Source organism: Rhamphochromis longiceps, linkage group LG23 (assembly GCF_057381845.1).
Source record: "Rhamphochromis longiceps isolate RC_006_pf linkage group LG23, R_longiceps_female_GT1.1, whole genome shotgun sequence".
NCBI lineage: Eukaryota > Metazoa > Chordata > Actinopteri > Cichliformes > Cichlidae > Rhamphochromis > Rhamphochromis longiceps.
Genome location: NC_140578.1, coordinates 1,339,448 through 1,352,500, shown reverse-complemented (window position 1 = coordinate 1,352,500; position 13,053 = coordinate 1,339,448). Strand labels below are relative to the sequence as shown.

The 13,053-nt window shown below is 37.8% G+C and overlaps 2 protein-coding genes across 2 annotated transcripts; one reads left to right on the top strand and one right to left on the bottom strand.

Moving 5' to 3' along the window:
* The first annotated feature begins 1,703 nt into the window (after positions 1–1,703).
* LOC146640902 (uncharacterized) lies at positions 1,704–8,706 on the top strand. The gene is made up of 11 exons (XM_085398015.1): positions 1,704–1,805; positions 1,994–2,056; positions 4,174–4,599; positions 4,803–4,863; positions 5,444–5,579; positions 5,803–5,898; positions 6,133–6,425; positions 6,718–6,941; positions 7,642–7,842; positions 7,957–8,146; positions 8,399–8,706. Exons 1-11 carry the CDS (start codon positions 1,704–1,706, stop codon positions 8,704–8,706), a joined length of 2,100 nt encoding a protein of 699 aa, XP_085254141.1.
* Positions 8,707–9,704: 998 nt separating this feature from the next.
* On the bottom strand, positions 9,705–12,179 carry LOC146640901 (uncharacterized). Its single transcript, XM_085398014.1, has 3 exons — positions 11,915–12,179; positions 11,664–11,726; positions 9,705–11,312 (listed from the first exon to the last, which is right to left on the bottom strand). Exons 1-3 carry the CDS (start codon positions 12,014–12,016, stop codon positions 10,206–10,208), a joined length of 1,272 nt encoding a protein of 423 aa, XP_085254140.1. The 5' UTR covers positions 12,017–12,179; the 3' UTR covers positions 9,705–10,205.
* Positions 12,180–13,053: the final 874 nt, after the last annotated feature.

The following is a 13,053-nucleotide window of genomic DNA, read 5'->3' as shown; positions in this document are numbered from 1 at the left end:
CTGATGATGGATTACCACCAGTTGATTGTTAAAAATTAACTGCTAAAATAGGCCATTAGAAGTATACTTCATCTTGTCTCCCTATATCATGGGTGGGCATTCTCAGTCCACGAGGGCCGGTGTCCCTGCAGGTTTTAGATCTCACCTTGGCTCAACACACCTGAATCACATGATTAGTTCGTTACCAGGCCTCTGGAGAACTTCAGGACATGTTGAGGAGCTAATTTAGCCGTTTAAATCAGCTGTGTTGGTTCGAGGACACATCTAAAACCTGCAGGGACACCGGCCCTCGTGGACTGAGATTGCCCACCCACCCCCAACCGGTCGCAGCAGATGGCCGCCCCTTCTTGAGCCTGGTTCTGCCGGAGGTTTCTTCCTAAAGGGAGTTTTTCCTCCCCACTGTCGCCCAGTGCTTGCTCAAAGGGGATCATTGGATTGTTGGGGGTTTTCTGGCTTTTACTGTAGTGTTTTCACCTTACAGTATAAAGCAGCTTGAGGAGACTGTTGTTTTGCCATGATGCAATATAGTATTAAATATGACTACATTTTAAAAACATCTATTATAGCATCAAAGTAAAACAAAAAAACTAAATGAAATGAATCAAAATGTCTAATCTGGCAAAACAAGAAAAGAAAAAAGGTTTCACCTTTAAATAAAAATCCAAATCACAAACACATTCTGATTTTTGTTGTGTGTGTTTTTTGTGTGTGTTGTCACGTATAAAATCTTTGCACTCTCTCACGGTCTCGGTGTCTGCCCGGCCGGCTCCGCAAGGCTACATATGTTTATTGTGTTGCTGCTTTCTTCCACTCGTCATTCTGCCTGGGCGGAGCTCAGGCCCACGCACCTGTCTGCAATTACGCTGCAACGTGTCCTGTCTGTATGGAGACTGAGAGCTGCCAGAGTAATAATGTAGATACAGGCCTCTTTCTCCTTCTGCTGCTGTTCATGCTTTTATTCCATTGATGTTGCTATCATTTGTAAATATATTTATTTATGGGGCGCCGTTTGTAAACTGAAACATGCCGAAATTAACAGCAACATTTTTCCACATTTAGCTCTAAATCTTACAAAAACATGTTTTTTCGAGTCATTTTTTACAACATTTAGTAAAACATTTGTAACTTTTCATATTTAAAACAGGATTTTAAATGTTAAATCTAAATGTTAAATGTTAAATCTAAATGTTATATATAAATCTAAATGTTAAATGTTAAATCTAAATGTTATATATAAATCTAAATGTTATATATAAATCTAAATGTTAAATGTTAAATCTAAATGTTATATATAAATCTAAATGTTAAATCTAAATGTTATATATAAATCTAAATGTTAAATCTAAATGTTATATATAAATCTAAATGTTAAATCTAAATGTTATATATAAATCTAAATGTTAAATGTTAAATCTAAATGTTATATATAAATCTAAATGTTAAATGTTAAATCTAAATGTTATATATAAATCTAAATGTTAAATGTTAAATCTAAATGTTAAATGTTAAATCTAAATGTTACGTGAAACTAAATATTTAGCTTATATGCAAATTTATTGTACGGGTCAACGGAAATACCAAAATAAAAGCTTCAAGAAAACCTCCCGCGCTAAAGTGTGCCGGTCGTGGTCAGGTTCTGTGTTTGCGCTCCTATCACGGTCACTTTTGACTGCCATGAGCTGCTTCAACTATTCCCTGCCAGCATGTCCAGCGATTTAGCTGAAAACATTGGAAGAGCCGTTTTGTCGGCCATTCAACGATTCAGCGGTAATGCACCCTCGACCTCACAAACGCCGCAGCACTTGGTAAGTTTATTGTATAGCATTTTGGACGGGTTGATAGCAGTGTTAGCAAAACTAGCAAAGCTAAATTACTTAGCTAGTCCTCAATTATTTCATTTGGTAGGCAGCAGACAGAGATCGAACATCATACAACTCTATTTATTTATTTGGTAGGTAGGTAACAGTCGTTCTTGATGTAAATGTTTCCTTAGGAATCCAGCAATGCACCTGGACCAAGTAGACCTGCCGTCTCCACTGGGATACCATACCGCTCGGTAGGCCTTCTTACACATATCATTTAATTTATTTATCATGAAATTTCCCCTTGTGGGACTAATAAAGGTATGTTATCTTATCTTAGCTGACTGGTTTTGATATACAGTCAGGTTCATAAGTAGTTGGATACAGACACATTTTCTAATGTTGCTTCTGTACATTACCAGAATGAATTAAAAATGAAACTACTCCAATGCAGTTGAAGTGCAGACTTTAAGTTTTAATTCAGTGGGTTGGACTAAATGAATGCATAAAAATGTGAGAGGGAAAAATTAATTTGTAAAGGCTCTGCCAGGCCTTTACTGCATTGGCTTTCAGTTGCTGTTTGTTTGTGGGCCTTTCTGTCCTAAATTTAGTCTTCAACAACTGAAATGTATGCTCAATTGGGTTAAAATCCAGTGACTGACTTGGCCATTCAAGAATATTCTATTTCTTTACTTTATTAAAGTCATGGGGTGCTTAGACTGTATGTTTTGGGTCATCTTCCACCTTTATTATGAAATGCTGCCTGTTGGAGCTATTTGTTCTTTATTTTTTATTATTTTGAAATTAGTTAAAGTTTGTTAGTTTATTTATATTTTGGGGTTTATTTGTTGGTTAATATTTTGTTTTAAATGATTTGTTTTGTTTGTTGTTATTTTGTTAAATTAGTCAGTAAGAGCTGTAGGGCCATTTTGTTTCTATAAATAAAGAGACTGGTATAGGACCAGCATGCATTGGGGTGGGCCTATGGTTTTTTTTTTTTACCAGAGCAGGAGAAGCAGTAGGAAGGATCTTGTTATTGCTTGCCAAATGGATAAATAAACCAAAACCAAAACTCTCAACTAAAAGGTTTGGACAATGGACTTCTTTTGCCTGCGTACGAAATATTACCTCAGTGCAGCAGTGGCTTGTGGACTTTAAGTTGTGGGACGTTTGATCATTCAAAAGTAAAGGAATTGCCACTACACTGCCCAATCAATGTGACTACTTTTAGCTGGACTTAAGCAGACAAGTATGTCTCTGAACACATTCAGCTGCTTCAGTCCTGTGTCACATATTCAGTAAACACTACCAGTGCCACTGGCAGCCATGCACGCCCAAACCATCACACTGCCTCTGCCATGTTTTACAGATGATGTGGTATGCTTTGGATCATGAGTCGTTCCACCCTTCTCCATACTTTTTTCTTGTCATCATTCTGGTAGAGGTTGATCTTGGTTTTATCTGTCCAAAGAATGTTTTTCCATAATTTTGCTGGCTTTTACTAGATGGTTTTTTTTTTGTTTGTTAAGTCCATTCTAGCCTTTCTATTCTTGAGGCTTATGAGTGGCTTGCACCTTGCATTGAACCCTCTGTATTAGGGCTGTTCGATATGACGATATGAAAACATCTATCATTTCATATTATATGCTATCATTTGTTCTGTGGTGTTCTGTGGTGTTGCAAAATAAATTTTACGTCAATATTTTTCATCGTTTTGATGGTCACTGTAGTGGCTGTATTAATTTCTTAATTTTCTTTTTTCTGTTATGTTCTCTTTGACCGCATGTTGTCTGTTCACAGTAAAATTTTCAAAATGCAAACACTACGTCTCAAATCAATTCCAGGCCTTTTATCTGCTTAATTGGTAATGACATCATCATTTTAATATGGATACCCTAAATTAAAGCTGAGTCTGCACATCATGTCCATGATATATTTATGATTGGAAAATGTTTCAGTAAACGGGCAACAAAATAAAACTTGTTAGGGTCCAAATACACACTGACCTAACTGCAGGCCTTTTCTACTCTCAAAGCACTTTATACAACAGCTCTCATTTACCCATTCACAGGCACAGATTAATACAAGCACTTTTTCTGTCCAACATTCGCACACAGTCATACTCAGATAAACCCATTGGTAGCTGTAGATTAGAGCACCTGGGGACTGAATCACCAACTTGACCAACAATCACCAAATGCTAATCTACAAGATACAAAAGGTTCAGTTTTCTGTGTAATGGGTAGACAATAGTAAGATGGTCTGAGTCTACAGTTTGTTTGTTTGTTTTTAATGAACAGATAACAGAAACCTTACGGATGTATTGTAATGCATAGGTGTCTATCTGTATCTGTGTTTGAATTCATTTCAGGTTCCTCTTCCATCAGTTCCTCAAGCTCATGCTACGCGCTCACATTTTGTGAGAAAAAACAAGACCTGCAAACACTATACAAAAGATGTTGTGTGCTTGCCCTTGTCTTCAGCATCAACGTTTCTCATACCGAGAGGAGATTCACGAGCAAAACTAGCACAAGATGGCCTTATTGGGAAGATCTCCTTTACATCTGACTGGTCTGAAGCACAACTTAGAGAAGAAATAGCAGCAATCTTCAGAAGAACATTTGCACTGTCAACAGGCCAGACATTCCCTTTTGAGTATTTGAGTACAATTAGAGGATGTAAACGACTAATGAAACCAAATGTTTCTAGCAGTTTTCTTTGGGGTGGTCAAGAAGTTGGCTCGATTTGTTCCACCACCTGCCTCTATATAATGGCAGGGATACAAAAACCTGCACGGGTAAACATTTTATATTGCAGTGCAGAAATATTTGTCTAAAAAGTGAGTCTGTTCCCTTAACATAATTTTATTAATTGTATTAATTAATATTGCAGTTTCAGCAGGTGTAAACAGTTTTTAGTGCAGCCATGTGCCTCTGTGTTACCAGTGATTTGGTGCAACTGTATTTGATTTTATGTAGAACGTGCTTTCTTTTCCCTCAGGAGGAACCAGAAGAGCTGTCTGATAGTGACTTTGAAAGTCCAGTCTGCCAGAGAAGACGAGGTATGTGACGTGAATGAAAACCTAGTGAGGTTCTAAGCTCAATGACCAGTTAGATTTTGTTACTGCAGTGCGTAATAATTCCTGGGGGGTTTGTTTGATGAGAGCATCATTAATTTGTCCGATTGGGGCGATCGTGGCTCAAGAGTTGGGAGTTTGCCTTGTAATCAGAAGGTTGCCGGTTCGAGCCCCGGCTCGGACAGTCTCAGTCGCTGTGTCCTTGGGCAAGACACTTCGCCTACTGCCTACTGGTGTTGGCCAGAAGGGCCGATGGCACGATATGGCAGCCTCGCCTCTGTCAGTCTGCCCCAGGGCAGCTGTGGCTACAACTGTAGCTGCCTCCACCAGTGTGTGAATGTGTGTATGATTGGGTGTGTAAAGCGCTTTGGGGTCCTTAGGGGGGACTAGTAAAAGCGCTATACAAATACAGGCCATTTACCATTTTAATGTTTACGAATTATCACAGGTGATTACAGCCAAGGAGGAATATGTGCCCAACTTTCACTTAAAGTAATATAAGGATATATAAAGGCTCTGTTAACATTATGAAGCAAGTCATGCTGACCTTCTTTCCTTTGTTCAGTGCATCATGCGTTGTCTACAACACCAGGTGAAAGTGAGGCCAAGTATCAGGAAACAGAGAGCTGCATTCAAGAGAGTGAAAATGAGGGACAGGCAGAGGGACAGCAGATGTTTCCATATAATGTGGCAGAATTTGTGTAAGCTGTTGTCTAGGGGTTAAAGAAATCCTTCATTTTAGATGTTGTTTAGGATATTGTTTTGATGCAAGTTTCCAATTTGCATGTTTGGGGTTTTTTTGCTGAATGACTGCAACTTTAGGATTTACATTTAATTTTTTTTTTGTTTTTTTTAATGATGTAGTGTGAGAAATTCTTCAAGGCTGACATGTTTTATGATTTCTAATATCTCTTATCTATTTAGCCCTATTTTTCTGGAGGAAGATGAAGCTCTTGAAGAGGCAATTCAGCGTAGCCTCCTAGAAGAGTCTGATAGACAGAGTGAAGTTCATATTTCAAGGTAAGATTTGAAAGTAACCTTTGATAATTGAATATCTTATTTGCATCTTTACTTGCATCATTTTTTTGCAGTTACACAATTACAAAGGTTTACATTTACATTACATTTCTGACTAATTTAATATGGACTATCACAACATAATTATCTGTTGTAACTCTGTGCACTTGAGTCAAATGTACAGCAAATTTCCATTTTTCCCCAAGATCTGTTTGTCATTGTCCCTTTTTTATATAGGTCTTTTAAGAAGCTCAGCAAAGAAGAAATTGAAGGTCTTCTTAGAGCTCATAGTGAGAAAGTCATTACACCAGGAACAAGACAACTCCATATCAGTCGAGCCAATGTGTGGTCGACTGCTTTGCGTCAGTTCAAGAGACCCAAGTTTGCAGAAAGCTGTGAGATGCTTTATGTCACATTTGCAAGCGATGAACATGATACAGAGGAAGATGCTGCTGACCTTGGGGGGCCAAGGCGGGAGTTTTTCCGTTTACTGGTGAAGGCCATCTTTCAGGACAGTGGTGCTTTTGAAGGTAATATGATTTCATAGACTAACTAACTAACTTACTTACTTACTTACTCAAGGCCTAAAGGCTTGTTGACGACACTCGTTTTTATAATGTTACAAACGCAACAACCACCTGATCTGAACATTGTTTGACAGAACATTAACAAGTTAATAAATGACTACAGATAATAAATCTGTTATGTTCTGTGTGTCTGAAACAGTAAAAAAAAAAAAAAGTAATACATTTTTGTCTGTCAATCTCAAGATATCAGTTTGGGGTCTGTACAGAATATACTTTTTTGTGTGTTATTTTTCAGCTACACCAAATGGATGCACACTGAAATTTAACATCCTACACTTGCAAAATGGAGTATATCGAACCATTGGCAGGATGTTGTCCACGATAATAGTGCAAGGTGGAGAAGCACCTGCCTTTCTCTCTCCACATGTAGTAGACTACATTGTGTCAGGAGACATTCTTCAAGTACACCTAACACCGGATGATATAGGTGACCCTGAGTTAAGAGAGAATCTGAAAAAGGTGAATTGCAATATTATAACAAGAATATTGTAATATTTCCTATATTCACAAGTCTTCTGGTCTTCTTTTATACTATATAATAAATACACTTTTGGTTATTAGAGGCTGTTAGTGGAAAATGATTCTATGTTTCTTTACCTTCTTTTAAATGTACAAAGATGCCTTTTGTCTGCCCTTTGTCTATGGTTAGATTAGTTTAGAATTATCCTTTTAGACTTTCTCAGCAAAGACATATTGTTTTGGGACATATTGTTTTAGATTGTTTTATCTCTCACAGCTTTCTCCCAGCTCTCTGCTGACGAGACTAGCACCACATTTGGAGTTGTTTATTTTATCTGTTTATTATTTTCTTATCCTGTTCTCACTGTCTCTCCTATAAAAAGTGCCAAGCCTCTGTTCATGGTGTGAGTTGTTCTTAACAGCTTACCCGTGTACACGTTAAAGCATAAAAAGTAATCTTGTCTCATTGTGTCTTTATTTCTCCTGGGTCTTTTGCAGAGTTTTCCCCCAACAGAGGCAATTCCATGTATTATATTTTCAATTTGTTTCCTTTTTGTTAAAAAAAAAAAAATTATTGGTGAAATACAGCCAAATAAACCAAAACAAAAACGTTTCGAGTCCAATTAAAATGAACCATCTGCAGTATTTGTGTACACTGGTAAAAAAACAAACATTTAAAGTGTTTTTCTTAAATATTTAGGTTGTAAATGCAACAACTCAACATGATTTGGAGGAAGCAGTCAGCTGCTGCGACTCATGGCGATATCAAGTTGAAGGTCTTCCACTCACAGTCACCATGGCCAATAAAGATCTGTTCGTGAAAAATGCAGCTCTATACCTCGCAGTTCTGCAACGGCAAAGCTGTTTCGATCAACTAACTGATGGCTTGTCCTACTATGGAGTGAGATTTATATTTTTTCTGTATCAATTGGTCATTATTTTATAATCATTTAGAGTGAGCTACTTTTTGTATTTAAAACTGGAATTTAACCATTATCTAAACTTTTCTGTCTAGATTTTATCACTCCTGAGAGAGAACCCCAATTTGCGTGTTCTGCTTGACCTATCGGGGGAGGACAAAGATCTGACAGCCAGTTTAATTGCTGGGGTTCTCAGGCCAAGCTATTCTGTCCTTGGGAGCAACAGAAGAGTTAGAGAGGAGCTGATGGTGGTCAAATTTCGGGAATTTCTCCAGTGTGTCGAAAGTAAGCAGAAATTCACATATAATGTGGTCTGGCCATGAAACAATTCAGGACACTAAAGTAAAACTGTCTTTTTATGTCACATGCACACACACAAAACAGGAATAAAGATGTATGATAGCTTACAACTGACAAGCAAAGCAAAGACAGAACCTCTGTATTTTTAATAAAAACATTAGCCATCATTTAGTTGTTAGCTCAAGCTTTAACTATTTTAGTGTCCCCAGGTTAACGGTGGTTTTTCTTTGTTTTTAGATGAAGAGCTGAGAGACTCACTTGGAGAAAGGACTCTTACCAAGGATGAAGAGGCATTTGTGAAGGCTTTGAGGCCTGGTCACATCTTGGCTTTTGCCACCGGGAGCAGCAAGGTTCCAGCCATAGGTTTTCAACCAGCTCCTAAAATAACATTCATTCACGATGAAAGCAAACATCTCCCGATTGCACACACATGTGCAAATGAGCTTCAGCTTTTTGTGAATGAAACAACAATGGCTGATGATGATGCTTTTCATTACTGCTTCTTAGTAGCACTCATGAATGGAGCTTTATTCAGCACCATCTAAACATGTTCCAAAAAAAGTGAAATTAAAATGGTGGGTTTGTTAACTCTAATCCTGTTGAGGAGTACTTGTGGTGAGGGCTAGTTCTTTTAGGTTCAGCAGCTAACAAGATGGTGTATCGGTCAGGATACAGGAAGGAGGACAACAGGCTTCCACTTTGCTGGATTGTCACCGCCAGCTGTTTTATTGCCACCTAGATGCTCAGTGTTGCCAGCAGTCTGTAGTAACAAACAAGTTGCCATGAGTATATAAATATATACAGCAACAGCTTCACTAAGATACATATAAAGGATTAAATGAAATAAACCAACACATCCATCTGAATATACACATAACAGGACATATATAATTTGAACTACGCCAATCTTACATCTCTTGCTCCAAACACAGAAAAGGACACAATTAAACACAGTGAGAATGTCATACATAGCCGAAGCATCCACTCTAACTGTAAACAAAGGTCTTTGGCGCCATCGTGTGGCCGAATAAAATTACTACATAATGGCGGCGGCCGGCGGCACATGCTTCGAGTCACGAGATGAAAAAATGCGGTGCTACAATGCGGTAGAATGTAACTAAAGCCGCGGCCAACATCAGAATCGGAAAATGAACATATTTAAGGAAACTTACTTCCAGTCATGAACTTAACACTCGGAGCATCACGTGAAGGATGGCAACCAGGAACACAGCTTACGAGGTAACAACTAACACTGAAAAAATCTCCCCTTCTCGAGTAGCATCGCGATACCCCCAACTTCTGCCTACGTCATTTCCTACGACTCCACCCCACACAATATTGCAGAACATAGACATAAAATCCCAGAGCCTTTTATACAAATCCTGTTCATTAATTTTAGTTTCAAGTAACTTTGCTTCATACAAGATAGTTGAAATAAATTCTGACTGCATTTAATGTTGAAATGTAATAATTTTCAAAGCTTCAATAGATTTATAAAAATGCTAACTCTGTATTTTCAACAACAAATCAATAAAGTCACTGGTGTAATACAATAATTTTATTAAGCTTTTTCTTTTTTTAAACAAGGAGATTTCAAAACAGTTTATGCACAGAGTATACTAAACATGCTTTGTAGAACAGGCCAGGATTACTTAGACATCTAACAGCAACATTTATTAAGACTATTGCAACTTTACAATGATTAAAACAATACTGTAGATAATCTTGTGAATTGATTTAAAGACTGACTGTTCAGTGTTGATAATTTTCACTGTTATACTGTATTACAGTGTGAATTTGATCTTTACTGCAATCTGAATAACTGGTTTTACCCATAAACTAAAAGTGGTTGTAGCCTTCTGAATAGCCTATGAGTCACTGTCAGTCATTAACTTTGAGTCCTTATGTGGCAGGAGGCATCACTGCTAGAGGGGAGGGGCTTCTGCAGTAGTACAAAAAACGCATTTGCTGTACAGCATTTAAGAATACTAAGTGTCATCACTCTTTAGAACATCGCTGGTATCCTGTGGTTGAGATCACACATTTACAAGTTCGTTAAAAATATACTGCTGTGTTCGTTGAAACAATGTTTTACCATTATTGTTGTCTTCTTCAAAAGGGTGAATGCTTGTGTATATAGCTCTTGTAAATCGCTGTCATTTAATGGGACAAACCGACTTTCAGAGTTTGACAAGGAGGGTATGGAGACCTCTGCTGTAGAAAGTTCTGGGTTGTGACGATGAGACACATGAGTTCCGCAGGCAAAAAGCTGGATGGGAGTTCTATTACCTTCAGTGGAAATAGAGTGATTGTTATATCCAGCTTTGAATTCCTTCAAAGTGTGGTTGATTCGTGGTAGAAACACACAATGAAGGCAAAATAGGTCTGTTGCATTTTCTAAGTCTAGGATACCAAGTGATTCCAATTCATAAAATATAGGTGCATAAATGCGGCTACAGTTGTTGTTTAAGTCTCGGTTGAAACGCTCAATCCTCTGGTTGTGCACAGAACTTCCCATTAAGACAGAGCTTTCACCCCTGCTTGCTCGCATGTCCTCCCAAATCTGAGCATTCTCTCCTCCGTGATCAGTCCTGATATGCAGGGGTCTGCCAAATTGTCCAACAGCTGCAGTAAAGAGGGCTTTCACAATCTCAGCTCGATTATTGCTGGAGCACTGAAGAAACATCAACATCCTGCTGTATCCATCTATTGCACCATGAACAACAAACTTCCAACGAATCAGTTTGTGATTTCCATCTATGTGCCATATGAAATTTGGATGAGGCACAGAATATACTCGCCGAGCAACTGCAGTTCTTCTCCTGGATAGAACACCAGCCGAGTCCACCCTCCGCAGTGACTTTCTTACGCGCCATCTTTGAACCACTATGTTTTTGGAACGCAGATGACCCATCAGCATCACTTCTCCAACATTTGGATGTTCAGTTTTTATCTGGGACACTATCTGATCTAACTCATGGTCACTGATTACATTGAATTTTGACTCTGAGATATTATAGTCTTGCAGTAACTTATACAGAGTGGGCCTGGAGATGGAAAGGATAGATGCAGCTTCAGTAAAAGATGTTTTCAGGGAAAGAACATTTTCCAATTCCTCTTTGGAAATCTGAAGCCTTCCTTGGTAACCATCCTAGAACACGGCACAGAAAATCTCAATGAGCACAATTCTATAACAAAAGATGGGTAATTTGAGGCAATTGTACTGTGACAGATTAGCTAGAGTAATATTTTATCAATAGTTTTAAAATATGAAAGTGAGCAATCAAAAGACACTTCAGAGCAAAAACAGTAATAAAATATGACGTAAAACTTGTGAATGTTGTTGGTGGTGATGTGACACTGCTAGTGATGGACCCCTAAGAAGATGAAATGTATGTAGAATCAGAATCATTACTTTGACAGGATTTAATTTAAGGTGACATATTACACCAAAGAAAAAACAAAAATTAGTCAGCTAAATGATATGTGTAAGAAGGCCTACCGAGCAGTATGGTATCCCAGTGGAGACGGCAGGTCTACTTGGTCCAGGTGCATTGCTGGATTCCTAAGGAAACATTTACATCAAGAACGACTGTTACCTACCTACCAAATAAATAAATAGAGTTGTATGATGTTCGATCTCTGTCTGCTGCCTACCAAATGAAATAATTGAGGACTAGCTAAGTAATTTAGCTTTGCTAGTTTTGCTAACACTGCTATCAACCCGTCCAAAATGCTATACAATAAACTTACCAAGTGCTGCGGCGTTTGTGAGGTCGAGGGTGCATTACCGCTGAATCGTTGAATGGCCGACAAAACGGCTCTTCCAATGTTTTCAGCTAAATCGCTGGACATGCTGGCAGGGAATAGTTGAAGCAGCTCATGGCAGTCAAAAGTGACCGTAAGAGGAGCGCAAACACAGAACCTGACCACGACCGGCACACTTTAGCGCGGGAGGTTTTCTTGAAGCTTTTATTTTGGTATTTCCGTTGACCCGTACAATAAATTTGCATATTAGCTAAATATTTAGTTTCCCGTAACATTTAGATTTATATATAACATTTAGATTTAACATTTAACATTTAGATTTAACATTTAACATTTAGATTTATATATAACATTTAGATTTAACATTTAACATTTAGATTTAACATTTAAAATCCTGTTTTAAATATGAAAAGTTACAAATGTTTTACTAAATGTTGTAAAAAATGACTCGAAAAAACATGTTTTTGTAAGATTTAGAGCTAAATGTGGAAAAATGTTGCTGTTAATTTCGGCATGTTTCAGTTTACAAACGGCGCCCCATATTTATTTGCTCTTATTTTATCAATTTACTGTCGTTCATGTATTTAATCTTCTTTGTATTTAAATATGATTTTTTTTTTAAGTAATGCCGCGAGATGGACAGTTAAATAAAGGTTTCATTGAATAAAAAAAAGATTTAAAGATGACTGGTGGCGGAAGCAGAGCACAGACTGTCTGTGAGAATCTATCGCCATCGTGTGGTGCAGAGATATATTGCCATTGAATTTAGACAACGAAAGCTTGGCTCACAGAGCAGCTGCAACACGAACAAAAAACATTAAATAGCAACATGATATATTATATTATATTATATTATATTATGTTATGTTATGTTATGTTATGTTATGTTATATTATATTATATTATATTATATTATATTATATTATATTATATTATAGTGCAAACAGTGCAGGCTTCAGCTCTGGGGAACAAGCTGTTCCTCAGTTTGGGTGGATTCCGTCACTCACAGCGTTGTTAGCCCTCTTGTGCGCGCAGACTGCAACCCCCCCCCCCCCACACACACTGTGCTTTGCCCTGATATCTGCAGTGTGAGGTTGGATCGCTCATTCTCATCCTCACACTGA